The sequence below is a fragment of the Diabrotica undecimpunctata genome, chromosome 3 (genome assembly GCF_040954645.1).
Source record: "Diabrotica undecimpunctata isolate CICGRU chromosome 3, icDiaUnde3, whole genome shotgun sequence".
NCBI classification, from domain to species: domain Eukaryota; kingdom Metazoa; phylum Arthropoda; class Insecta; order Coleoptera; family Chrysomelidae; genus Diabrotica; species Diabrotica undecimpunctata.
In genome coordinates this window covers 174,365,857-174,393,707 of record NC_092805.1, presented here as the reverse complement: position 1 = coordinate 174,393,707, position 27,851 = coordinate 174,365,857, and the positions used below count along the sequence as shown (strand labels likewise).

The 27,851-nt window shown below is 32.7% G+C and overlaps 1 protein-coding gene across 1 annotated transcript; it reads right to left on the bottom strand.

Moving 5' to 3' along the window:
• Window positions 1–107: 107 nt before the first annotated feature.
• LOC140437854 (SUN domain-containing ossification factor) lies at window positions 108–26,986 on the bottom strand. The gene is made up of 8 exons (XM_072527631.1): window positions 26,783–26,986; window positions 22,959–23,213; window positions 16,237–16,589; window positions 7,285–7,549; window positions 7,013–7,200; window positions 6,520–6,806; window positions 4,678–5,400; window positions 108–914 (listed from the first exon to the last, which is right to left on the bottom strand). Exons 1-8 carry the CDS (start codon window positions 26,836–26,838, stop codon window positions 180–182), a joined length of 2,862 nt encoding a protein of 953 aa, XP_072383732.1. The 5' UTR covers window positions 26,839–26,986; the 3' UTR covers window positions 108–179.
• Window positions 26,987–27,851: the final 865 nt, after the last annotated feature.

Below are 27,851 nucleotides of genomic sequence, written 5' to 3'. Positions count from 1 at the left end.
TGGATACTTGCCTACTTCCTCCAATTTTTCGTAGTTGAATGTTTATATTTCCAGATTGTATAGAGGCACTATTTGCTTTACAGGGCAAGGGCAATAAATAACACAAGTTAAAAAAATAATAGTATAATCAAATAAATTACGGTAAAAGTAAACAGTAAATACTTCACACAAAACATAACTTAAAAAACTTTCTTCAACAGCCTTTTCAAACCTTTCTTCTCCTTCTTTATCGGTTCGTTAGAAATCAGATTCGCGTAGGTAGATAAATTGTTTTCTTCGTTTCTACATTCAATTTCGGTTTGACTAGATTTGCTCTGTCCTTCTATTTCTACTTCTTTCGACAATTTACACCCATCTAGAATCGAATTATCACTTTCGTCCAACACGACAGGTACTTCTTCAATCATCGACCGACCTTCACCTTCTTCCGGCCATTTTTCCTTGTCTAGCTTTATGCTGCCCAAAGAAATAGACCTGCTGTGATAAATTTTCTTCTTCTTTTTCTTCGACTTCCGATCCTCGTTCAACGACGAGTACCGAACGATTTTAAGTACTTGATCGCTGGGCCGGCGTTTCTTCTCCTCCTTCTTCAATTCATCCACAGACTTACGACGACCAGCCGAAGGCACTTCTTCACGGTCTCGCGAAACCTCCGGCCGTTTTCCACAAAAAAAGTAAATACCGAGGCAAGACAAACCGAAAAAAAGAAGACAGTAGACCACGGAGAGAAAGGTTCTGCGTTCGGCTGCCATATTTTCGATGGTAGCGGTCAGCTTATCGAGGCGTTCTTCTAGTTGTTTATTTAGTTCGTCTCTTTTTTGTGTTTCTTCGCGCATCTCTTCTACTTGCTTCTTGTACCGCTTACTTAATTCTTCTAGGTACTGGCTTGACAGGGACATGTTGCGTTCTAGTGCCTAAAACAAAGCATCAATTAAATACCCTTCCTATATAAAACTAAATGCAGACTGAAAATACACATTGCTATAAATTGTGATTACTGTAAGTTATGCAACCAATATTACGTTTAACATATAGTTGCTTGCATAACTAGTAAGTCAAGTCATTATTAATTAGAACATGATATCGACTCTATACAAACTATCTGGTATTTCTTTTGGATTTCTACAGCACTTCTAGTGATTTGGGATTATTTTGGGTAGATCTAGAAGGTTTTAAGACCTAAGGAGAACGTCGATGCAACCAGGGATGATTTAATAGCTTCTAGAGTACTTTGCTGTAGTATTGAATAGTTCGGGGTATACTTGAGTTGCTTTAAGATCATATGAAACAGTACAATAGTCTTGGGAGGACTTCATTGCAGATTAAAACCAAGACTGCCTGGAGTGTTTCTAAGTCCTCGTAAAGAAATTTAGGATAGATTGAAATATTTTAGTATACCCTTCAAATTTTTTAAGTCTTTGGAAGACTATCCTGGCATGTTTCTATGATCTCCAGCGAAATTATGGTTAATCAGGAAAGGTCTCAAGCCTTTGGAGGACTTTATGACAATTTGGAACCTATTAACAGTGCTTTAGAATGTTTTTTGAGCTCTAGTAAAATCCAGACTGGTTTAAAGGTCTATAAAGGAGTTCAGGGAAATCTCTTAACACTGCACTGGACTATTTCTAGGATCTCTGGAGAAATCAGAAATAGTATAAAAGCTATGAAGGATTTCAGAGTGGATTAGAATATTTCAGCCAATTTTAAAGGCTCTAGAGGGCCTTTAGATCACTCGGGGAATACTGGAACTTTTAAACATTACCCTACACAGTTACTAGGACTTCTAATGAAATTATAGATAATCGGAAACGGTTTAAAAGCCTATGGAGTACTTTGGATTGCTTTATGACTCTACAGAAATTCTGGTCAAACATAAATTGTTAAAAAACCACTGGATGACTTTGGAGCACACTGGAACACTACCCTGAAGTGTTCATGGAACCTTTAGTAAAATTAGGGACAACCAAAAATGGTTCAAACAATTCTGACGGACTTCAGTTAGGATCCGTACATTTAAAGACTATCCAGGAGTGTTTCTGGAACCTCTAGTAAAATTAGGCACAATAAGAAATGGTTTAAATGCATATAGAGGACATCATGATGGATTAAAATATTTTGAGACACTTTTTGAGTGTTTTAAAGATAAATTTAGTGCAACCACGAATGGATTAAAAGTCTCTGTACACTTCACGGCAGATTGTAACCATTTAAGACTGCCCTGAAGTATTTCTGGAACCTTTGGTGAAATTAGGGGCAACTTAGAATGACTCAAAAAATTTGATGGACTTCAGTGAGGACCCGTCCATTTAAAGAGTACCTAGGAATGTTTCTGAAACCTCTAATGAAATTAGATGAAATAAGAAAGGGTTTGAATGCATAAAGAGGTCATCAGGGAGAATTTCAATATTTCAGGACACTTTTGGATTGTTTGAAAGATAAATTAGTTGCAACTAAGAATGGTTTATGAGTCTCTGGAGTACTTCCGGGCAGATTGTAATCATTGTACACTGCCCTGGAGTATTTCTGTAACCTGTAAACTTTCTAAAAAATTCTGGTGGACTTGAGTGAGGACCCGTACATTTAAAGACTACCTAGGCGTGTTTCTGGAATCTCAAGTAAAATTAGGTGCAATAAGCAATGGTTTGAATGCATATAAAGGACATTATGGAGGATTGGAATATTTTAAGACACTTTTGGATTGTTTTAAGGAGAAATTCGGGGCAATTTGATTGGTTTAAGGGCCTCTGGAGTATTTGGGGTCAAACTGAAACCCTTTAAAACCGTTGAGGAGTGTTTCTGGAACCAACAAAAAACTAGAAAATATTTTGGAATATTTCTTGATGCTCTTAAAAATTTTTAAGACCTCTGGTAAAATTAGGAATAACCAGTAATGGTTTGGCCGGCTGAAATCACTTAAGACTGCCCTGGGCTGATTCTGGGACTTATAAAGAACTTCAAGCTATTCTGGAATGTCACACGACACTCCTAGAATGTTTTGAACTTTGAAGTGAAGTACTATTTTTCACTGGCCGAAGTGTTTCTGGGACCTCTAACAACCTAGAGCTTATTGTGTAATATTTCATGATTCGATTAAAAATGTTTAAGAACCTCTGGTGAAATTTGGGGCAACAAGGAATGGATTAAGCGACTCTAAAAGACTTCGAAATCGACTAGAACTTTCTAAAATGGTCTTTGAAAGTATTTCTGTGACGTCTAGTGAAATTAGAGGTAATCAGAAATATATCAGAAGCCTATGCACGACTTACGGTTAAACTGGATTATTTCAAGAGTTTTTAAATTGTTTTGGGACCTCTAGAGTAAGTCGGGACATTCTTTAATGGTTTAAGAGGTTCTGAAGGACCCCAGCTTGCCATGGAATATTTCAGGAGGCTCTTTAAATATTTTAAAGGCACTAGAGAAATTCCAGGTAAGCAGGAATGGTTCAAAGAGTTTAAACGGTCTTCAAATTAGTCTGGAACCTTTTAAAACTACCCTGGAGTGTTTCTTGGACTCCTAAAAAATTATTTGTGAGTTGTTTTGCGACATATATCGAAATTCGGGGCAACTAGGAATAGTTCAGGAGACTGTGGGATAGGGGATGAAGAGGACTTCAGGATAGGCTGAACCTTTTAACATTGGCCTGGAATATTTCTTGAACTACCAGTAAAATTAGTGTTAGCCAATACTCATTAAAAAGTCTCTGGGAGACTATAGGACAGACTGGAAACTTTCAAGGCCACCGTGGAATTTTTGTGGGACCTCTAATGAAATTACGGTAAGCAAAAATGGTTTAAGTCTATGGAGGACTTCATGGTGGATCGGAATATTTTAGGGGATACTTGCATTATTTCAAAGCTTCTGGAGAAAGCTCAAGAACTAAAGAACGTCCGGGAAGAGGCTCTGGATGTATCAGGTTTGCCTGAAATATCTTAAGAGATTTTTGGATTGTTTTAAAAGCTCTAAAGAAATTTGGTGTAACGATAAATGGTTCAGAAACATCTGGAGGACTTCCGGACAGACTAAAAAGAATACATTGTAGGAACTTTTAAAGAACCTAAGGTTATTTTGGAATATTTTGACCTACTTACGACTTTTAAGTCCTCTGGAAGATGTCAGGAAAACCAGAAATAGCTCAACAATATTTGAAAGAGTTAGGGGCATACTTAAGTATTTTAAGACTGCCTTGAATTGTTTTTGGGACTTCTAAAAATAATTCAGGATACTTTTAAATATTCCTAGATTGTTTTAAAATTTCTAGTAAAATTTGGAGCAATAGAGGAAAGGCTAAAAACTTTTTTAACGACTTCAGGACTGTCTGGAATGTTTCAAGATTACTTTTCAATATTTATGTGACTATTTAAGGACTTCAATTAATTTGGAATATTTAAAAATATTCCTGGAATATTTTAACGTCTTTAGATGAATTGAGAAGAATCTCTGAAGGCCTTCAGGACAATCTGAAATGTTTCAAATGTCAAAATATCTGAGGTAACAAAGAAAAACGAAAATTAATATTAGAGCAAAAGATGTTGTGAGTATTTTCTACATTAAATAGAGTAACTGTGTACAATTTTTTTGGTGAATTCATTTCTATTAAAAAAAGAACCAATCTACGTAAGTAAGACAAAAAAATTTCATTACAGTAGTTAAAAAAAATACTTTTTAATATGTACTTACTTTAATTCTATTGAACAATCTCAAAAATATTGATTCCTTGGCGGCTTGCGGACTATTAGCCGAGGCACTGCTTGCTACAACGGTGTTGGGACCTTCCGCAGTCAAATCTGATATAATATTATTCAACTGATCGTCTAAGACGTCTGTCCCTTCGGTAGATACATCTCCCTCACTCACAAAAGTCCCTTCGGTGGTACTGTCTGGGAAAATAGCTCCGGTTTCTGGTAATTCGGTGACTGTCTCGACAGATGCGACGCTTTCCGACGGTGTTCCTTGAGTGTCGGTCTTCGGAAGAGTCTCATTCACTGTAAGAGTCTTGGTGGGTTTGATCTGAGCGATCTCATCCGTGGAAACATTAGTAATAGTGTTGTTCTGCAAGATGTCACTAGATGTAACCGACTCCACGACTCTCACTTCTTGAATCTCTATGTTCATTTCAATTAATTTCTCGTTGGAAATCTTCTTGGTGATGTTACTAAACTGTTGACTAACATTAAGTACTCCGTAATTCTCTAATATTGCTGCCTCATTACACATTGCACCTATGTAGGGCTCAGGAAAGAACGCTTCGATGTTCTTGATCAGATAGTTCCGATCCGAATGGTTTTTAAAATCGTAGCCAAATTTTTTACATATACACGACGATATTAGAGTTTTGTAGATCGAAGAGATACTGACGATTCGTCTTATTTCTTCCGCTTTGCAGCTCAACAACTCGTATATCTGTAATAAAGAGAAATTTGTTAGAGCATACGGAAAATTTAATCAAATGCATGAAATCTTTCGTTATGTATAATTAAATGTGTTAATACGGTATGGAAATTGTGTACATGTGATATAAGGGAGATTGTAGGACACAGATACTCGACAGGGAAGAATGGAATGTTTGATGCAGGTCAAGGCTCACGAAGGAATGTAGTGCCAACTGATGATGATGAGTTATCCCTGTACTTCTTGCATCTCAAAAAAAAAAAAGATATAATAATGCTAGATTAGGTTAATGGACGCTTTGTATAATGATTTATAGCAATTTTTTAAGAATTTATTTGTGTTTTGGTAACTTGAAGTGTTGCAGAATCAAAATCCTTTAAATCATAATCATAAACATATGAAAATCAACCGAAGTGAATTAAAAAACAATTTTTTTGCAGAATTGTCAAATTCTCTTAGCAGAAGCGATGTAATGTAACCTCCGATCTTGTAGACTTAAAATCCATCTAATTTAATCAAAAATAAAAAGAAAATCACCTCATATTACCTCAAACTACATCTTTTTAACACAAATTAGAAATTCCTTATGCAGTACCTGTGGTATAAATTACTTCCAACCTTCAAGAACGAAAATTCCCCAAACTAAAAAACAAACTGAATAGAAAAACCATTAAAATGAAATTCTTTATGCATGGTAAGGTCTTGGAGATGTGAAATTCTCTAAATTGCAATGAAAAAGGAGATAAAAACAATTGGTATGACTTAAAACTTAAATTGCTATTGGAAATATAAAATTCTTTATGTCAGACATGTATTTCGTTAACTTTCAGTCTGGCAGAATGGAAATTACTTAAAATATACTCAAAAGTATGAGACACTAGTGTGCAATAGCTGTGTACTGTTAATCTTCAGTCTTGGAGAATTGAAATTTTAAAAATTATAATCAGAAATGAAGTGAAAAACAACTGGAATGAATTTAAACACTAATATTTTTATCAGAAATATGAAATTATTTGTACATGATCTATTCATATAACTATCGGTCTTGGAAACGTGAAATTCTCTAAATTTTAATCAAAAAAAAGATGTTATTAAAAAAATTGTACAATTTCAATACTAAATACTTCTTACCTGTCCATATAGTGTTTCATTGCACTTCTGACAACTAATAATATGCCGAGGGGAACTACAAGTATTAATCAATGTACTGGCGCTGGAGTTTTTACTCTTTTGACTGTCATCGTTCGACTTCGTACCTAAAATTTGGGCTGCTCGTTTCATGACAGACATAACAGCGTCGGTGGCGGAACTGAACAAATTCTTTTTGTCCGTTTGCGAAGAATTCAGATCGTTTTCTTCATCGTCTTCGTCTTCATCGTCGTCGTCGTCAGGTCTGTTAACGTCTTCCTTCTGCAGAACTAAAATAAATAACGACGATAAAACCAAGAAGCTAGCGTCATTTGTCAATTGTCAGATGTCAATGATATGTAAATTGTCAACTGTCAAAGGTGTGTCAATTGTCATAAATTTGCCACAAGTTAGGTTTGTCATTTCAGTCGTATAATTGTTCTCTGCACACATTCAAGTGATTTATCATTTAATATATGTAAAAAATATTACTTACCTTCGAATACAGATGCTCCGTAAGCCCTGAACAGCGAGATGGGACAATAATGTTCTGACCCATAGTGAGATTTGATCTCGACTTTAATATATTTCCCAAACAGTTCGGTATCCAAGTCGAAGCTCTGTATATCTCTCTCGTCTTCGGCGGTGAATTTTCCTACTTGTGCCCAATCACGAGTTGGAAACCTAGCAAATAAATTTAAAGAAATTTAAATTTATCAAATTTATTAAAGGATTAAAAATATAAATATTTATCTTCTCTGTCTTTACCTTTCACTGACTGACACCGTAAACTCTTTGGGCGACGAAGAAAACAATTCGTAGTTGGCAAGATCGATCTTTTTGGCTTGAATAGCTTCGCACAGTTCTACAACGAACCAAATACGACTGGTGCAAGGATTCAGCTTGTATTCGTCGCTGGACGGCGACAAAATCGCTCCAGGACTGATCGCCTCCGGATTTGCCGCTACCACTTTCGCTCCACAGTCTAACGAAGCGTAGTTTTTCCAACGGAGTTTCGCATTCTGGGTTTTACCTAAAGAAAAACAATACTTGGATAAACATTTGAAAAAGTGCTATTTGTTTCTCTCATCAATACTACGATTAGGTATTACAGAATGACTATTCAACGTTTAACAACATTGCCTACAACAATCTATAGAAAAGCTGTAGTACAACGTAATAATGACACTTTGTACTAGGATCAATATACAGTCACCTTAATGCTGGGTAAAAAAAGATAATCTGGGTAAGTTCTAGCTTATCTTCTGAAGTTTTAGTTATTCGCGAAGTTTTTTGGACCAATAAGTGTAGTAATAATGAGAATATTGTTCAGTGGCTACTGCGGTGCAATCAAGAAAGCACTCGAGGACACCTAACCGGTATCGGCAAATCAGTATTTTAGTTTATACTTCGCCTACGCTCCATCATAGGAAAGTTTTACATACAAAGAGTTCTGTATATAAATAGAATAAACAATTCATTACAAATATAATCATAGTAACAATACTAACAAAATCTGCAAACAAACATCAAGGTTGATGAATTTCGTACTTGATTAAAATAAAATTGGTCTCGTGTAAAAGTCATTACTGATAATAAACAAAGATCAACTACAGAGTACGTTAACTGGAAATAAATAATATAGAAGAGGATTTTTCTACGTAATAAATTTACGAACAAAAAACGTAATAAATTTTACGTCGGTCAATAAGTTCCGAGCCTAAGTTTGATAACTACCAAACGCTCAGAACGTGGTACGACCTCGTTCGAATTCAACCATGGTTTAATGGTTGTAATCGATGGGACAAAGTCTTGGTAATATTTTTTGAGTCATTGCTCAGTTTGGTTGGTATTTTTTCCCATCAAATAACGAAATTGCACACGAAATGCTTTCAATCCATTTATAAAAATTTCAAAAGTAGCGTCACTTCAAGAACTGTTACTAGGTAAATAATAACCCAAACGACAGTATGTTTTTGAAGGTTTGCACTACCATTAGAGTCGACATCTTACGATTAGCCTCGGGACTTGACCAACGTTATATATAAAGCTGTTCTTAAATAGACCATTTCTTGACAGTGTTGAAAACTTGCATATTATCTTTGGCACCATACTTTATACTCTCAACCAGTTTAAAAATGTACGTCAATATATTCAAAATCGAATAACAATAGGCTTTTTATGATGGTTCGGTCTTACTTGGCACTACCAGGTTAAAAAACCAGGCGCACTTTAGCTAGCAAGGCGTAAAGACGTAGTTGGGTAGTGGGAAATGGGAAAAAATACCGTCCAAACTGAGCAATGGCTCAAAAAGTGTTGCCGAGACTCTCATCCATCGATTACAACCAATAATGCTGAGCGTTCTGGAAGGTCAGATGATGCAGTTATTCCCGAAAAAATCGAACAAACGTTGAAAATTATTATGGAAAACCACAAACTGAAGTTTTAAGAGATAGCTGACACACTAAAGTTATCAAAGGATAACGTTTTAACTATTCTACATGAACATTAGGGTATGAGAAACTTGTTTTAAAAAATAACAACGCATTGATGAATCTCGGCCCTATTTAGATATGTTTATTCGGAAGTTTTTGCGTCGGTATGTTAAAATGGATAAAACATGGATCATCACTTCACTCCAGAATCAATTCGGCAGTCATTGGAGTGGACAGCACCCGGAGAAAGCCATCCAAAACGACCAAAGACGCAATAAATCGCCGGAAAAGTGAAGGCCTCTGTATTTTGGTTTCCACAAGGAATTATTTTCATTGACTACTTGAAACATGAAGAAAAAATCAATAGCAACTACTATATTGGCTTATTGGAGCGTTTGAAGACCGAAATTGTAAAGACAATCATTTATTGAAGAAAACATTGTTGTTTCAAAAAGACAAGTCGATAAAAACGATGACAAAAATACACGAACTGGGCTTTGAATTGCTTCTGTTCCCGCAGTATAGTCTATAGTAATCGGAGAATACTGATGCATATTTTAAAGATAAATCGTTTTACAAGGGCGGCATCGAAAAATTAAAAAAGTGTTGGATTATTTTTATGAATAAAGACTAATTTTTGCAAAAAAGGCGGTGTAAAAGTTTTTTGAGAGATTATTAAATGAAAAACGCGACTGAAATCCAAATTACCTAACGTAGCCAGTAACAACAATGGTCACTAATATACCAGACGAGAAAGTTGCTGAAGCACTAGAAAAAAATGGAAAGGGGATGATGAAACAGTATAGAACAGTCGCCTAAAAATGCGAAAAAATAAAGAATAATAGGGAGAAGAACAGAATAAATATAACAATATTTCTAATACTTAAATAGGTCATTTATCTGAAACTATGTTTTATTAAAGGCATAAACTGTTTTATAACAAAGTTTTTAATCGGTTAACTGCAAAAATAATAAACGATTTGTTCCAGTACTCGGCAAAAATAATAAACTATTAGACAAAGTCTGAACTGAAAAAATATCATTAAATGTCACTTTTTGACCTAATAATTACTAAACAATTACCAATAACAAACTTTTTTTATTTAAATTAACACCATCTGCATTATTCAACTGACGAAAATCCGGACTCATTAGCGGCCAAACGCCACTTAATAATATTTAACTTTTAAATTAGACAATCAAGGCCGCAAAACGCAAACATTGATTCGCAGTCGCGTTATCGTTATCGTAAGAATTAAAAAGTTTTACAACGAATACGATATTATTACGATGTGCACGATTTTAGTGTAAGTTTCGAATTGAATAAAATTGGCGTGTATGGATTTCGGTGACGGATGTCCGGCAGTTTTGGTATAAAAGGATCGCGATAATGTATTGATAATTATATATATATATATATATATATATATATATATATATATATATATATATATATACACAATATCTTGCATGTCCCGCAAAACAGGAAAACAAAAACAAAATAGTATCGTATATACGTATTTCTGACTATTGGTCGTCTTCTGTACGGTGCAATCAAGTTAGAAAAGGAGCATGATAACTTGGGAAAGCATCACCACGGGAGCAATGCGGCCAGTTTGTGGCATTAGAGTTAGAAGAACCTGAGGAAGCAGCATCTACCTCAGAAAAGAATGCCAAACGTTAAAACAAATTGTTCTTGTAGTAAAACAATTAATTGGTTCAAACGCGTCGATTATCATTGTGCCGAGCTTTCGACATTCACTTTGATTTCTTCTTCAGGCCTTCCGAGGGTGTCAGTTTTCCAAGCCCCAAGACACTGATAACTAACCAATGCATTACCAATGTGTTTTTCCAAATAGCAACACGTACAAATTCATTAGCGAAGTGCAATTTAAGGCTGTAGCGAGATAAGATGGTAAAATCTGCACTCGTCTGGACTCCTATTTGGGATTAGGCACTCAAAAGTACATATTTCAAAACCCCTTTAGCCAAATTTTCAGCTCCCTAGGTTGTCCCAAAAGTGCCCTATCGCCAAAAATGTGTTTTTTCGAAAAAAAAAAAAAATTCTGAGTGTTCCGAAAAAATCATGAACATACAATTTAATGCCCAAAAACCTTCTGATTTTTTATTTAGTGTTTCATGTTTCCTGTTGAAACGTTGATTTCTATGGAAAATAAAATCTAGTTCCACATGTAATATAATTTATTGAACCTAAACCCAAGAAATACTAATTTTATATTTTTTATTATCCTTTCCGGTTTCGAACTGTTCTAAGGCTGTACACTCTCTCACTTTCCTGTGAGCTTTGGTATTGGAATTAGCGTTGTTCCCAAATTCATCAGAAGTGCCCAGTTATTTTTCCTACTCATCCTCCTATTTAACCTACCATTAATTCGAGATGGTTATTTTTTTATTGACCGGACATTTTTTATTATTTACTTCGGCTCTTTCCTTTGCTATTTTCAGTAATACTCGGAAAGGCAACAAAAATTCTTTCGGGGCCAACTTCAATTATTCCTATCTTATTTAGTTTTTCCATCTCACGTTCCGTTCATGACGTTAATTTTTTAGAAATCTTCTTCTCGGTGCCTCTCCGTTCCATCAGCAATTTTATGTTACGTTAATTAATGTGAGTCTATTATTTTCTATGTTACAGCTTTCGTTATCAACAATAACAATAAAATTATTAATATCACCACCTTTTTATGTCTTTACAACGAAAAGCAAAATATTAGTGTTATAAAAAAAACGCAAAAGCAATAAATGTCACGTACTGTTCGTTATTTCTATATTTTTCCGACGATGACTTATCAAAGTGGAACTATTTTTAAATCTTTAACATTTTTATAGCTGTTATAACAAATAGAATGGTAGACTAGAGCAGATTTACTTATTAGAATTATTTGTCCTTTAAAAATTGAAAATGCAATCAGTGTATATTTTTTTTATTATAAATTAATATAATGAAACAGACGTAGGTCTACCCTTGCGAAATATTCGTAATATATAATGCAAATTATTTTACAGTCATTCAAATACCATTTTTGGTGCTTTTCTGTGACATTTCATTTGACTGCATCTTTAATGTATGGGTGTAAACCCGTGATAAGTGGGATAATCATCCAGGTTTTGATCCACAGAGTACGCCACTCTAATTATGAAATATTTTCATGTTTCATTGACTCCGAAAAGGCATTCCACAAAGTTAGACAGTAAATAATTGAACAGAATGAGGAAGAGAAAGATATCGATTTAATAATAACTTTTGTTCTTACGCCGATCAAAAAAACAATATTATCAAAAAGAATAGCTTTTCATCAAGATAAAGGACCTGTTCATACGTCTGGTATTACATCGACAAAAAGGTTTTGAAATAATTCTAAATTAATCCCCCATTCAATATGTTGGGACCATTTAGATAAGTTATAATTAGACTTCGGCAAATATGCATATTGCATATTTTGCATATTGTGCATATTTTATGCAAATATTTCATATTTTGGCATATTTGTATAAAAGTTTGCATAAAGTGCATAAAAGTTCAAATTTTTATACTGTATTTGAAAATTTTTAAACATACCAATTTATTTCAATTCTTGTATAAAATTTTGTAGTCATTTTAATCAAGAAATGATCTAAGTACGTAATCTCTACAGGTACAAAACATTTACAATTTTAAAGAAGATCAATTTAAGTAGCCCTCAACATTCTTAGAAAGTCTCGGTCACTGAGGCATTCAGTTATTGGATAATCGCTAAGGGTTCGCTCATTTGCATTTTATGATCTAATCCCCAAATATATCTACAATTTATTGTATCTTAACAGCAGGTAAACGGCTAATAGTTTTGTTCCTAATTTAGGGATTTTCTAAAATCTCCCAGTTTATTGAATTAGGTACCTAAACATTTCTAATTTGATGCTCAGATTTGTAAATCATTTTTGTTTTGATATTCAAAGCGTAAACACTCGTTGTGCGTAACAAAAAGGAAGATTGTGATTTTATAATGCCTAAAACAACCAGTGCTTCAACTTGGATTAAACCTTATATAGAGCTGTCTATGGATATGGGAAAAATCTACTGTTCAGTCTGTGGCAAAATTGTAAGTATCTAATATTTTCTATTAAATATCTAATATTTCATACATACAGGGTGTTTCCAAATGACACTTACAACGTTTGACTGTAGATACTTCTCGAAAAATTGAACAAAACGATATAGTTAATGAGGGGTCAAACTTATTTACTTTTCGAGATACAGGGTGTTAAAATTAAAAAAAATTAAATTCTTTTAGTTAATAACAACAATAACTTTAAAACCAATAAACGTATTTACTTGCAATTTAGTACTCGTAGGTTGTTTTTAAATGAAAAATAGCTTCCTTTAGTGAGAAAAAATTGTCCATGGTACAATACAATGGTGTGTATTTAGAAAAAATTTTCACCTTTACTTTTTTTTATGAAGTCAGCTATTCTAAAACACAATTATTTTTATTGTAATTGAATTAACAAAAAAAAAACTTTTGTTGAATTTTAAAATAAGTTATATGATGTACTAATGGTTAGTAACAAAAACTAATTTGTGGATTAATACTGCATTTAAAACACTTAGCGAGTGTTTTTTTTTCCAAACCAGTTATTTGATTAACCAAAAACACCTTGTATATTTTTATATTTTAAAGGTTGGGTTAAAATAAAGGTTTTTATTTTTATTTATAGATAGCATGTGAGAAGAAATTTCAGATAGACCAACATGTGAGAACTGCTTCACACATGGTAAAAAAAGGAAAAATAGGAGGAAAACATCAAACTTCAATGGCTAAATGTTTCCAATCTACTTCAAAAAAATTAGATGAGCAAGAAACTTTTAATGAAGACTTGTGTCGCGCATTAGTGTCTGCAAACATACCGCTTTCAAAATTAGCAAATGTAAATTTTAGTTCGTTTCTAAAAAAATATTGCAAACTTAATGTTCCAAGTGATCGGTCTCTAAGAAGAAATAATGTGAACGGGCTATACTCGTCGGTGTTAATTAATATTAAGGAAGAAATTGCAGATAATTATTTTTACATATCTGTAGACGAAACCACTGATTCTTCAGGAAAGTATATTGCTCATTTATTGATTGGTGTTCTTAAAGAAGATACCTTACCAAAATCTCATCTTATTTCATGCCAGCAACTTGAGAAAACAAATGCTTTAACAATTTCGCGTTTTATACAAGAAACATTAGCAACTTTTTTTCTTCCGACAACTATTCCTACTAATAAATTACTGCTTATTTTATCGGATGCTGCTCCTTATATGGTGAAAGCAGGACAAAATTTAAAAATATTTTTCCCAGATTTAATACATGTTACTTGTGTAGCGCATGGATTAAACAGAGTTGCAGAGGAAATACGAAAAAAGTTTCCTCTTGTAAATACCATGATATCCAGTGTCAAAAAAGTATTTCTTAAATCTCCTATAAGAATTCAACTTTATAAAGAAATGCTACCTAACATTCCTCTTCCACCACAACCTATTTTAACGCGATGGGGAACATGGTTAGAAGCAGCTAATTTTTATGCAGATCATTTTGTTAAAATAAAGAACATAATTGATACGTTAACAGATGAAAGTTCCCAATCTCTTTTGGATTCTAAACAAACTTTTCAGAGTAACTTGCTTCAACAAGAACTTTCATTTATAAAATCAAATTTTAGTTTTGTTCAAAAAACAATTACTCAGTTAGAATCACCAAAACTGTCATTGTTCGAAAGTACAGCATTAATAAAAGAATTTGCGTCATGTTGTCGGAACGTTAGAGGTAATATTGGAAAAGATATTTTAAAAAAATTTGAAGCTACTATGGAAAAAAATAAAGGTTACCATATTCTTTCTGAAGTAGTCAGTGTTCTAGCTGGAAATATTTCGGAAACAATTAATTTAGAACCAAATGTTTTGGTTAGTTTGAAAAATGCTCCCGTTACATCAGTTGATGTTGAACGAAGTTTTTCCATATATAAATATATGTACTCAGACAGAAGCCACAAGTTTTTGTTAGAAAATTTTGAACACCACTTGGTCATTTATTGTTACCATAATTCTAAATAAGTTTATTCATACTTAAAAATGATGTAGTTACTTAAAATAAATGTAAATCTTAATGAATAGTAGGAAATATTTAGTTATGTACACTTTTTTTTTAAATAAAATTGTTACTATTTTATGATTTTTTTATTTATTTGTATGCATATTTTGTAAAATATTTGCATATTTTCGGGTAAACACGTGCATATTTATGCGCATATTTTCTACATTTTTATTTGCATATTTGCCGAAGTCTAGTTATAATCATGTCTTTCTAAACCTCGAAAATTGGTTGACGATAACAAGTCCGTCTAAAATGTTTTTATCGAAAAATATTTAATTTTTTATTGGGTCAGCTGCGCACCCAGAATTGACCTCTGGGTTTTGATTGGTCACCGAAATTTTTTTTATGATGTTACCTCCATTTTGAGTCCTTAAAATGTGTGAGTAACAGTGTCGGAATAGGGTCCTGGGGGGGGGGGTTTAACCCCCGAAACCCCCCCCCCTGGGTGCGCCACTGTATTGGGTCACATAAATATAATCGAAGAATTCTCCTAGATATAAACCTCTGATCTAATAACAAAGTTAAAAGACATTACAAAGAAAACAAAAAAAATAGGAATAGCAAAACGATTTTGTCAATTGTACAATTATTGAAGAATTCTCTCAGTTATAAGCGAGTAATCTAATGCCTAAGCTTGAATACATAATACCTACTACATCAAAAACAAGAAATGCATCACGAAAAACGTCGTCATTGTCGAAAAGTTTCGTTTAAAATAATTTTGTCGAAAATCCCTGAATTTTTTAGGTTCGTACATATAATTATTGAAGAATCCTGATAGATATAACCGAGTACAAGTACAAGTACACAAGTACATAGTAATCTAATGCCCAAGTTCGAAGACATTTAATATGTACATAGAAAAACAAGAAATGCGATAAGCAAAACGTTGTTGTGATACTGTCGAGAAGGAAATGTTATTATAAAAAACAATTATATAAAATATATATTGGCACATTGTTTAATTTAAACAGGATATTATTTGAGACGATAGTATTATTAAAAATAATTAATGTTATTTATCTTCATACTGAATGCGGATTATTAATTCAGAATGACGTACTTACACAATAATTCATAAATAATAATAATTATTTACCTGCAGATTGTATGATGAAAATAATGGTAGTTAAAATGTATTAAAAAACTTACCATTAGGAACTTGATTTCCCTTCATAGAAGAATTAATCTGTTCGTTTTTCTCGACCTCTTCCAGCCTCTTTTGGGCCCATTCGGAAAACGAAGGAATGTCTTCAGTCTTTCCTTCGGTGGCATTCTTCTCGCTTTCCTCGATTTGTACGACCGTCTCTTCGACTTTCTTCTCTTCCGTTTCGGAAGTGTTCGCGGAAATGTTAATTGGAATGTTAACGTTTTCGGTTTCTAGGATTTTCTTCGAAGCGATCTCTTCGTTTTGACTAGTTAAAACTACGGATATATCGGAGAGCTGGTCCAACTCCACCGTTGAGCTTTCTGTTGACAACAATATAGGTGTATCATCGATTACTCTGCAACAAAGGAAGAAATTCGTCATAATGCGGCTTATTCACGAATGGACCGCTTAAGAGAATAGGTACGGTAGATCTACCAGCTACAAAAGCATGCTGCTCGTCTATGAAATACTACTACAATGAAACAAAATCAATTTTGAACGTGACTGTTTAAACAGCATGTAAACGGGTTTACTAAAAGTACAAGCAGAACTTCTGAGGAAGGTAGAATGCATCGGGGCATTAGTTCATTAGTAGTTTCAAATTAATCTGAACCAGGTAACCTTTAAGTTACTGGCAATTTTTATATACGTAGATAACGTAAAAGGTACACCTGTATCTACATAAGCTTTAAATGGTTTATTATTTTAAAGATTATTTTTATGATGAAGTGCATCGCAACCCCAACAAATAATGGGCAAATGAACTTGGACTATCCTACGTGAAACCTATTATATCTAAATTTAGACAACCACTCGAAACTGGGGTGTGAATCGGTCAGATTTCATTTCAACCCTCTGATGATGATGAACATGTTCCATGGCCCAAAAATGCAGTTGAAGAGTCGGACGCAGAATTAGAGCACACAATTGAATATGAAGAAAATAATGAAAATAAAAATGATCATGACAACAATCAACAACATCAGCGGCAGGCGAAGAGAATTTGACGTCGACTAGCAAAGATGGACGTATGGAAAAATGGTCCTTTTCATGAAAACAAGCTGCCCGGTGTAATATTTTACAATAAATATTTATTATTATTAATATAAATTTTATGCTGGGACCCAGTCACGAACATTCAACTGACCCAAAGCTGAAGGTAAAGGAGTATAAACGACGTGTTTGCTCAATGTCCATCTCACGTGAACGTGATCTGAACTGTCTACCAAGTTCATACGATTTGACCCCTTTAGACTCTTTATGGGGTTTTCAGAGAAACTGTAGCGAATATTTGAAAGATGGTATATTCCATACTCGTCGATACATCCATGGATATAATTAGAAGATAACTCATGCTTTCAAGAAAAGATAGAGCCAGAAATAACGCCATTAAAAAAATAATGGGTACTGAAGGAACCATTATCGATGACATCGAGTAAAACAGTTGGTATGAGCAAGAAAGGAAATCCAGAACAGCAAGTAAGAAAGACAGTTAAGTGAGCGCCAAATAATAAATTAATTGAAAAATTCATATACAGGGTGAGTCATGAGGAACTTTACATACTTCTACCATATGTAGAGTCCCTCAGGGAGCATATCATGTGGCCACTAAAAAATGTCAACTCCTCTTCTTTATTAATTAACAGGGTGATTTGTGTAATTGACCATTTATTTCATTTTACTATAGTGTTTATACGGCTCATTTGATTTTTTTAATTTTTGCATGATACAGTACACTACTATCAAGCATTCGACTGGTATTAGCTAAACTAAAAAATTCTAGGACTGGCTTTGGAAAAATTAATTTAGGGATTCGTATTAAATATTAAACCCTGTATATATATTTTTTTTAAAATGCAATAAGTGATTTTCAAACTACATAAATAGCCAATGAAAACGACATATGCGACAATGTTATCGCACTTTTATTAAATTTTTAGTGAACGATCAAATCTTACCAAAAATAGAACAACCATAATGAAGTATCAAATTATAAGCTAATTAATTTAAACAAATGTTATAAATTTCAAACATTTTAATTGAAATGATAAACTGAGTCACTGCACAACAAAAAACAGTAACTACTAACAATAACGAAGAACAATTTAAAAAAAAAACTAAAAATATGTACATAGTTATGATAAACCCATAAATTAGAACTGGAAAAGATACAATAATGGTAACAAAATAAAAATAATTCAAAATAGATACCCTGCAGCCTGTACACATTTTTGTTGACGAATTGTTAATTGACGTATTGAATTACGGATACTCTGGGGATCGTTTCTAATAGTATTACAACAATGTATAATTCTATCAATTAATTGTTGTCGGTTATTAATATTCACTGCGTAAACTAGTTGCTTCAATCGTCCCCAAATATGGTAATCAACGGGATTCAAATCAGGGGATCTTGAAGGCCACGAAATAGGACCTGCACGTCCTATCCACCTGTTGCCATAAACATTATTGAGATGTTGTCTCACTGCCAGTAAAAAGTGTGGGGGTGCCCCATCATGCTGAAAATACATCCCTCGGATAGCAACGTTCGCGTTGGCAAGCAAATTCGGCAAAATTTTTTGTAGAAAGTTCAAATAGACCTCCCCTGTTAAAGGACCATCAAAAAAGTGAGAACCTACTAATTGGTTATTTATGACACCAATCCACACGTTAACCGAAAACCTTAACTGAGAACGACGTTCTCGAATAGCATGGGGATTTTCTTCTGCCTACACATATGAATTTTGTGAATTATTTATCCCGTCTCTGGTAAATTGGGCTTCATCTGTAAATAGTGTCCTGTATAGCGTTGGTCGATTATTGTTAATCCATCTACAAAATTCCAACCTATCGATCTCATCTCCAGCATGTAGTCGCTGAACCATTTGAATGTGATATGGGTATAGATTATTTTTTTGTAAGACTCTACTTACTTTTGATTGAGTAACATTGAGTTCTCGACTTACTTGTCTAGTGCTTATTGTAGGGTTCATAGTAACGGCGTCCATAATGTCATCTTCCTGCGCTTCATCTACATGTCGCTCTGTTGTTCCACTAGGAAAAGTGCCATTTTCTCGCAAATAATTAAAAACTGACCCAAATGTTGGATGACTGAGAGTTCGACGATTAGGAAATCTCCTGCGATATTCTCTACTAGCAGCCCTACCATTCCCATTACAGAATCCATAAACAAATATTATGTCTGTATATTCTGTGGTCGAAAACTGATGTGGCATTTTGAACGAAAGTAACAGAAGCTCTACCAAAACTAACACAATGTACTTAACGTAGATATGACAGAAGAAATATGTATTCTTGTACACATAAATAACAATTGATAATGACAATAATGACAATGGGTATAAAATATCAAGAAACGTCAAACGGTCAACGCCAACCTTCATTTTAAACTTTTTTAGATTTATTTTTATTTAGTATAGTTGATGCAATGTATTATTATTTGACATAAAATTTTAATCATTTACAATCAACACAAACTAACACATACAAGAGGTTTGACTTTTTAATCAATTTAATTTATTATTTATCGAAAATAATGCCCCAATACGATCTATGAGTAAAAATTTAAAATTGAAAAACAATTGATTCTATCGTAGAGATAATACAAAGTGACAGTAAAGATGTTAATTTTCTACGTATTAGATTATGTTGTAGGAACTCATTTTAATTAAAATGTTTGAAATTTATAACATTTGTTTAAATTAATACCTTATAATTTGATACTTCATTATGGTTGTTCTATTTTTGGTAAGATTTGATCGTTCACTAAAAATTTAATAAAAGTGCGACAACATTGTCGCATATGTCGTTTTCATTGGCTATTTATGTAGTTTGAAAATCACTTATTGCAATTTAAAAAATATATATACAAGGTGTAATATTTAATACGAATCTCTAAATTAATTTTTCCAAAGCCAGTCCTGGAATTTTTTAGTTTAGCTAATACCAGTCGAATGCTTGATAGTAGTGTACTGTATCATGCAAAAATTAAAAAAATCAAATGAGCCGTATAAACACTACAGTAAAATGAAATAAATGGTCAATTACACAAATCACCCTGTTAATTAATAAAGAAGAGGAGTTGACATTTTTTAGTGGCCACATGATATGCTCCCTGAGGGACTCTACATATGGTAGAAGTATGTAAAGTTCCTCATGACTCACCCTGTATAGTATCTTACCTTTCTGGAACGTATTCCAAATACATACTGGACAATATTATGCATAATTCAAACAACATCTTTTTGTTGAATATGTTCTTTGTCAAATTATCTACATATTTATGAACCAATGCAGTAAAAGTACTAAGTATCATCCGAGAAGGATCAGGAAAATCAGGACAGTTTGGTTTTGGTAGCATTCTTCAAATTGAGTTACATAGAAATATGTACAATGATAATAAAATATTGAAGCGATCGTAAAAACACAAAAATGCAAATGTTTTTTTATATAACTTAAAGACAAATAAAGAACAGATGGATTTAAAAAAGGATTTTTAAAAAATTTTAATCATAAAATTTTATAAAATTGTAGAGTAAGTTTTTTCTTCATTTTAAGTGTTTTTAAACTATGGTATACAGCCAACAACTGGGAATTTCCCTTTTAAATTTCAACTGAAAACTTAAGAAAAATGTCATTTGACTTATACCTCCATATATCAAAATAATAGTAACACCTATCAAAAAAAAAAAGGATACTACAAATATTGCTCAAGCTTGGAAGGAGTTCTTTTAAAAATGAATGCCAGGGAGATGCGATCAATAGTGAAGATAAAATGTAAGAAAGGATATAATCGGTTGTAAAATGTTGAAAGTCTTCGTTCAATACCCAATCGGCACTGCGGTCTTTCTATTCATTAATACTCCTTTTTCTATGTACATATTGATTCCTTCTACCCATTTTCTTTGTTATTTCTATTTTTCTGAATAATTTTCGTGTCTTCAGGTGAAATTTTAGATTTTCTCGATTTTAAATAAATTTACATTAAATTTATTTAAAAAAATTGATTTCCTGCATTTTTGTTTAAAATTATCTCAGCTAGATTTCTTATTTGAAACATTTATCAGATTCTTGGCCGTCCCCCTACGAGAGGGGTTTTAGGAAGACACTCAGAAGTAGGAGTGGCAAACTGTTGTGCATCTTTTTCGAAGTCCCAAAATTGACAGTCTCTGCAAAATTCAGCTTGTTCGTTCAGCTATATAGTTCCTCGGTGTCTAACTATAAGAGAGAAGCTACAATTTATAGACTGTTGAAACAACCAAAACAAGGACCTATTACAGAACCACCGAAAAAGTAAACAGGAAGAAAACCCCAACAAATGGCAGATATTATAAAACAGAAAATTGTTAAAAACTTGTATTCATTTTATTGTCAACGTAAGATATCTAGTTTGAACTAACCTCGACATCAATAATTCTAGACAATTCTAGAATAGAAGAAGAAGAAATTGAAAAAATAACGATAACGAGAGACTCCGGAAATCTAAGGTTGCGATCTACAAAACCAAAATGAGAACAATATTACACAAAAGTCTCAGGGAGTACTTTGGACCTATAAATTCTTTTAACTGATTCTTTTTCCTTCAACAACATTATACATTACACGATTACACAAATACTATTCGCGTATTTCAAAATACTTTTTAAGCGCGGCTTAAGCTACACACGTATCTACAGCGAAATATAAATTAAGGACATTTTGAACGAAACAAAATATTATTGTCGTTAAACACATATCTAAAGCTAATAGATAAAATCAAAAAACAATAAATTGTTTGTTAATAAATATCAACATTTTTTATCTTGACTACAAAACATAACAAAAATATCCGTTTGATTTATTATTTTTGTCTACTACAACATTATAATGTTCCTGTGGTATAAAAGTATGAGTTTCGCGATGTGTTTTTTGCCATATGTACCACAAAAAGTGAAAAATCATTGGTCGAATTTTACAAGACAACGATTTTGCCTTATTTTTGCAGTTTTTGGATCAACAAATTAATTTTTTACAACTTTTAAATAATAACTATTGTTAATAACTGAAATTACAGTCATCTTTGAGCATATTTCCAACAAACAAATCGACATTTTAATATTCTGGCGTTAGAGCGCTCTAAATATGCACAAAATATTTTTGTTGTTTACAGAAAAGGCATATTTAATCACAAGCTTAAATGGAATAGATATGGAAGATTTTTAATGTTTAACACTACAATGTGAACTTTATAATGTTCTATGGCAGAAATTTAAGTCTTTTCTCTGAGTAAATAACCAAGAGAGTTTTTATAGAATGTTGTCGGATGGACTACAATCATAATTAGAGAATTATGCAGTAGTGGAAAGATATAAATCCTGTTTAAAAGTTTCTCATTATTACCCTTGTATATTATCTATTAGGAATGGTTAATTTAGCAAAAAAGAAATAAGTATATGTCGACACGTTTGTTCTGAAATAGTCAGTTTATGATTTAGTTCAGTTTTTATAGTACATATTAGTTGTAAAATTACTACAAAAATTGTAAGCATATAAAAGGTTATAATTACAGAATGACCACTTGACAGTGATTTATTCCTCCCTTACTCACTCGCACCCAATAACAAAGCATAACAAATAACTACTTCTAAAGTTTGAAATTTACCTTTCTGTTTACAAAAATGTACAGTATTGCATGCATATATATCTAAAAAAACATTCCACTTACCTATTTGGTACTTCAGACTTGTCATTTTCAGTATTAGGGCCCTTTTGACCCTCGAGACTCTCAGAATCTATGGCAACTTTGACACTTTCTTCCACATTAACACTAGGCTCTAAAATAGTTTCTAAAACTGGTTCTATATTAGCTAATTTCTCTTCTACTTTATCACTTTCTTGATAATCTCTAATAGATTCATTTTGGACTAGGCTATTTGTGGGATTTAACACAGTATTTACATCTTCTAGGTTAATGCAGGGTCTGTAAAAAAATAATATATTATTTCTCTATTATTAAGCCCTGTCTTAATGATTGACAGTTCTTTGTAAGACAACAATCAGTTTACAAGAATTAAGCAAATCAACGACATATACAGGATAACCTCCCCATGTCCAATTACATCACTACAGCAAGATATGTAAACACCAGCTATTGCAACAAAATGACCCTCTCTATTACCTAGGTATGTATCTCAAATGCCTCTCAAGCTCAGTAGAATCTACTGGTTAATAGGTAAAAGACCACAACAACTGATTCTTCATAACAAAATCTTAGTTAATATATCAAGCATTAAGTTAGTGTTGGATTATGATGATAAATATGGTAATTAGTGTGAAGATCTTAGAGTGATTCCAACCAAAAGTTCTTCGCATCATTATAAATACATCTTGAGGTATACTTAATTATTTAATTACTAGTGATCTTCAAACTGTTAAAGAAAATATTGCAAAGTGCTCACAAAAATATGGTACACAACAAGAAAATCATCTCAGCAGTTTAACAAAGAACCTCATGAAGAGAATATCCCAACACTTTGCAGCAAAATTTTTAAACTGATTTATTTATTTAAGTATGTATTTAAATTATATATTATGTAGATCCAAATCTCACAATTATGTTACAAAAGTATGGAAACATAGCCAATTGTCCTGAGATACTTTCCTGCAAGTCACCTCCACTAATAAAACTGTTTACTTTTTCTAAGCAATTTACAGATAGCAAACAAATAAAAAGATTTGTTGGAATGTAAAAATTATAGGGGTATAACTCTTCTGAATACAATGTACAAAATATTCTCCAACACCCTGTACAGCCGTTTAAGTACATACGTGGAAGAAATCCTTGGTGAATATCAAAGCGGTTTTAGGCCAGGTAGGTCAACAATTGACCAGATTTTTGTGCTACGTCAAATCTTCCAAAAAACCAATGAATTTAATATTGACACGTTCCATCTCTTTGTGGACTTTAAGTCAGCGTATGATAGCGTCCTAAGAGGTAAATTATACGAAGCCATGAATGAACTTAACATTCCCCATAAATTAATAAGGCTCGTAAAAACAACTATGAGTAAAGTGATCTGCAGAGTGCAAATATAAGGCGATATGTCACAAGCGTTTGAAACATATGCAGGGTTAAGGCAGGGAGACGCGCTGGCGTGCCTTCTCTTTAATATAGCGTTAGAAAAGACTATAAGAGATGCCGAGTTACACAATAGGGGAACAATCTTTAATAAATCAACGCAGATTATGGCTTACGCTGACGATCTGGATTTGATCGCACGTACTACACGAGGACTTAAAGAGATGACTTCCACCTTCTTGACAGCCGCACAAAATATGGGCCTTAAAATAAACGAGGAAAAAACCAAAATGTTAGCATCTATTCCAAATAACAGAGATAGAGCTAGAAACGCCGAAGAAAACTTCAGTATTGACCAATATAATTTTGAGGTAGTAAATAAGTTTACATATTTGGGTTCTCTCATAACAAACGATAATGACACATCTGAAGAAGCAAAACGGAGGGTACTGCTAGCAAACAAATGTTATTTTGGACTAAGCAAGCAGCTAAAAAACAGAAATTTAAGCCAGAAAACCAAACTAATAATATATAGAACACTCATCCTACCAGTGCTGACATATGGGTCAGAAACATGGACCATCTCCAAAACAGACGCAAATCTTCTGCTCGTCTTCAAAAGGAAGATACTAAGAAGAATAATGGGCGCATTCTGTGAGAATGGTATTTGGAGAAGGCGATATAATTTCGAATTGTACAAGAAGTATAAAAAAATAGTAAATGGTAGAGATGTAATATCCTTCATAAAAATAGGTAGGCTTAGATGGGCTGGACATGTGTCAAGAGCAAATGAAAATTACCCACCCAGACGAACTCTATTATCGGTCCCAGTGGGAAATAGGAGTAGAGGTAGACCACGACTGAGATGGAGGGACGGTGTGGACGAGGACGCAAGGAAAATCGGCGCGGCAAATTGGCAACGGTTGGCGATGAACAGAAACGACTGGCGAAATAGACTGGGGAAGGTCAAGGCTCAACTAGAGCTGTAGCACCACTGATGATGATGAAACAAATAAAAAATTAAAAGATCAGCATATAACATTCATATAGACAGATACCATTGATGATGGATAATCTCGTTGCAAACTTGACCAAAAACTTAAGCCAAAACCTTTTATGCATAACGTAAATTTAAATTAGGTGAGACATTAAAGAAATTGAAGATATCAGAAGACAGTATATGATTTTGTATTAATATTTGTCAAAACTGCTTTTATTATTACGCTTTTCTTTACTGATTCAATTGAATTTTAAATTAATAATTCTCTCAGTAAGTTTTCCAGACCTCTCTAAGAATGTTTCACCTCTGTAGACACTACCCTATATGGAACGTTAATTTTTTATCTACAGTTCCAAAACCACTTTGCATTCCCACTCTAAAAGTTTAAATTTTATAATACTGTTTCTTATCAGCAGAATTTTGGAAATCTCCTTGTTTTTTTGTGGCTTGGAATCACACATACTTAGTGTACAAAAGATACAGTAATTTTTGTAATCACAAATGCTAACACATCTTTTACAAAGTTTTAAATCTTAGTGTCAACAATCTGAGTGGCAGTCCAGAAAGTATTTGTTTGGTTTGAAAATCTCACATTAAGTGCTTTAATTTACAATCCATATAATAATTAAATAGTATGATTAAATAAACAGATAATTTTAGGATTTAATATATATGTGCTTTTTAAAGTTACATACTTTCTGTTGCTGTAGCATGTATTCTTAACTGTATTTGATAAAAATTGTTAGAATACTATAGTATCATGCTCCTAAAGATTTGATAACAATAAATATCCTGAACAGAAAATTTTGTAACATAAAATATATAAAATATAACAGAAAATATATTCATGTTAGAAATATGTATGCAAATTGGTCCCTACTTTTGTAGAATTTTGTTATTGTCACATACTTTAAGAATACTGCACAAAAACAGAAGATTCATTGCTTCAGAAAAGCATAATAAGATGCAAATTTGGAGCACTTCATTTTAAATATTTTGAAATTAAAATAAAAGCACCATAAGAAATCAAATAAAGGAATACACAGTATGGGGTGATTTAAAGAATTTAAAAACAGATTCAATTTGATCATATGTTTACAATATAAAAATTTGTTTAAAAAAACAGAAACAACACACAAGATACATTTGTCTTCAATAATAACTGATAACTTTGCATAAATTCAAACGTTAAAAGTATAAACATGTAAAAATATTTACAAAAACGAAGGAAATACCCAAATCCCTAAATATTTTAATGATACAATTGATTTTGCAAGTTGTAGGGAACACCCAAATGAAACCTGATATATTTAATCTCTTAAGTAGCTATTTATAATTTATAAAGACATAATAGTGAGACTATGGAAAACAATAGGAGCTTATTTGAAGAGAGCTTTCTAATTTCACCCGATATAGAAAAATGTTTACTACTCAATAACTGTCACTGTAAAAATTAATGTTTTTTACTTACATGCCAATTAAAAATAAAACTACATTGAGTACAATGGTCACAGTTCCGTTCTTCATGTTAAAACTTCTAAATTGACTTTTATCTTTCTCTGTCTTGTGATCTTTACTAAAATAAAAGACATATTTTTTCGTTAATCACTAAAGCGACATAACCTCAACATCCTTCTTTGAACAACTGTCCACATACTGGCTTGAAGTCATTAGGATATTCTGCCAGCCAATAGCTTAAAAGCACATAAATAGTTTACGTGTTTCTGTCAATTTTGCTACTTATCTCTAGATGGCGGACTTTCCAAAAAAAGTTCAATACTCATTTTGTTTATTTAATAATCATTTTTGAAAAGCATAAAAATTTTGAAATTGGATTTTTATCTAATCTGGGACACGTTCTATTTGTTTTTAAATGTTAGATCTTAATTTGTAATGAAAAAAGAGAAGACAAATTAGTTTTTTATAATCACAAAGTACTGTTTAATAAAAATTTGAGGTAAGAATTATTGAAATTGTATGGAATAAAAAAAATTATTTTAAATTTGAGTGGTAGATGGAAAATCAGTGGTAAAAAAGAAGAAATTTTGACATAATTTTATTGTATTCTTAGTTGCCTATCTCAGGGCGCAAAATTAAAGGAAATAGAAGTAGGGAACAAATTTTGATGTTGTTTTTACGTAAAAATAGCTTTTAAGCCATATATTTGGAGCCTTTTAGTAGCGTAACATATTGTTTTGTTTGTTATATTGCTTCCTATGATAAATTGGCTTGTATTTCTGTGGCTATTAACTGTCATAGATACTTTTTACAGATGATTTTCATATAGTTTCAAGCTTTCAAATCTTTACCATCTTTGTTTTCTTTTTGTCCTTCAGTGTCCTTCCTGCATCCAAAGAAATTACGAAAAACAGATTCTTCTTTTTTATATAGACGTTTAACTTTGTAGTCGCGTTCATTCTCAGTTCTTAATCGATTATTTTTATTTGTCGTTTATTAAATTTCCCGGTAATTATTAAAAGGAATTAATTTTTTGAAAAATTACTTGTCACTGGATCTTTTAATTTAAGATTTTAGCCGTA

What these genes read in the sequence shown, in the direction of transcription:
- LOC140437854 (XM_072527631.1), bottom strand. Translation starts at nt 26,838, where the DNA reads ATGAAGAACGGAACTGTGACCATTGTACTCAATGTAGTTTTATTTTTA. An exon ending in ACGGTGTCAGTCAGTGAAAG is followed by an intron (nt 7,201 to 7,284) that starts GTAAAGACAGAG and finishes TTTATTTGCTAG; the next exon opens with GTTTCCAACTCGTGATTGGG. An exon ending in GATTGTTCAATAGAATTAAA is followed by an intron (nt 915 to 4,677) that starts GTAAGTACATAT and finishes GCTTTGTTTTAG; the next exon opens with GCACTAGAACGCAACATGTC.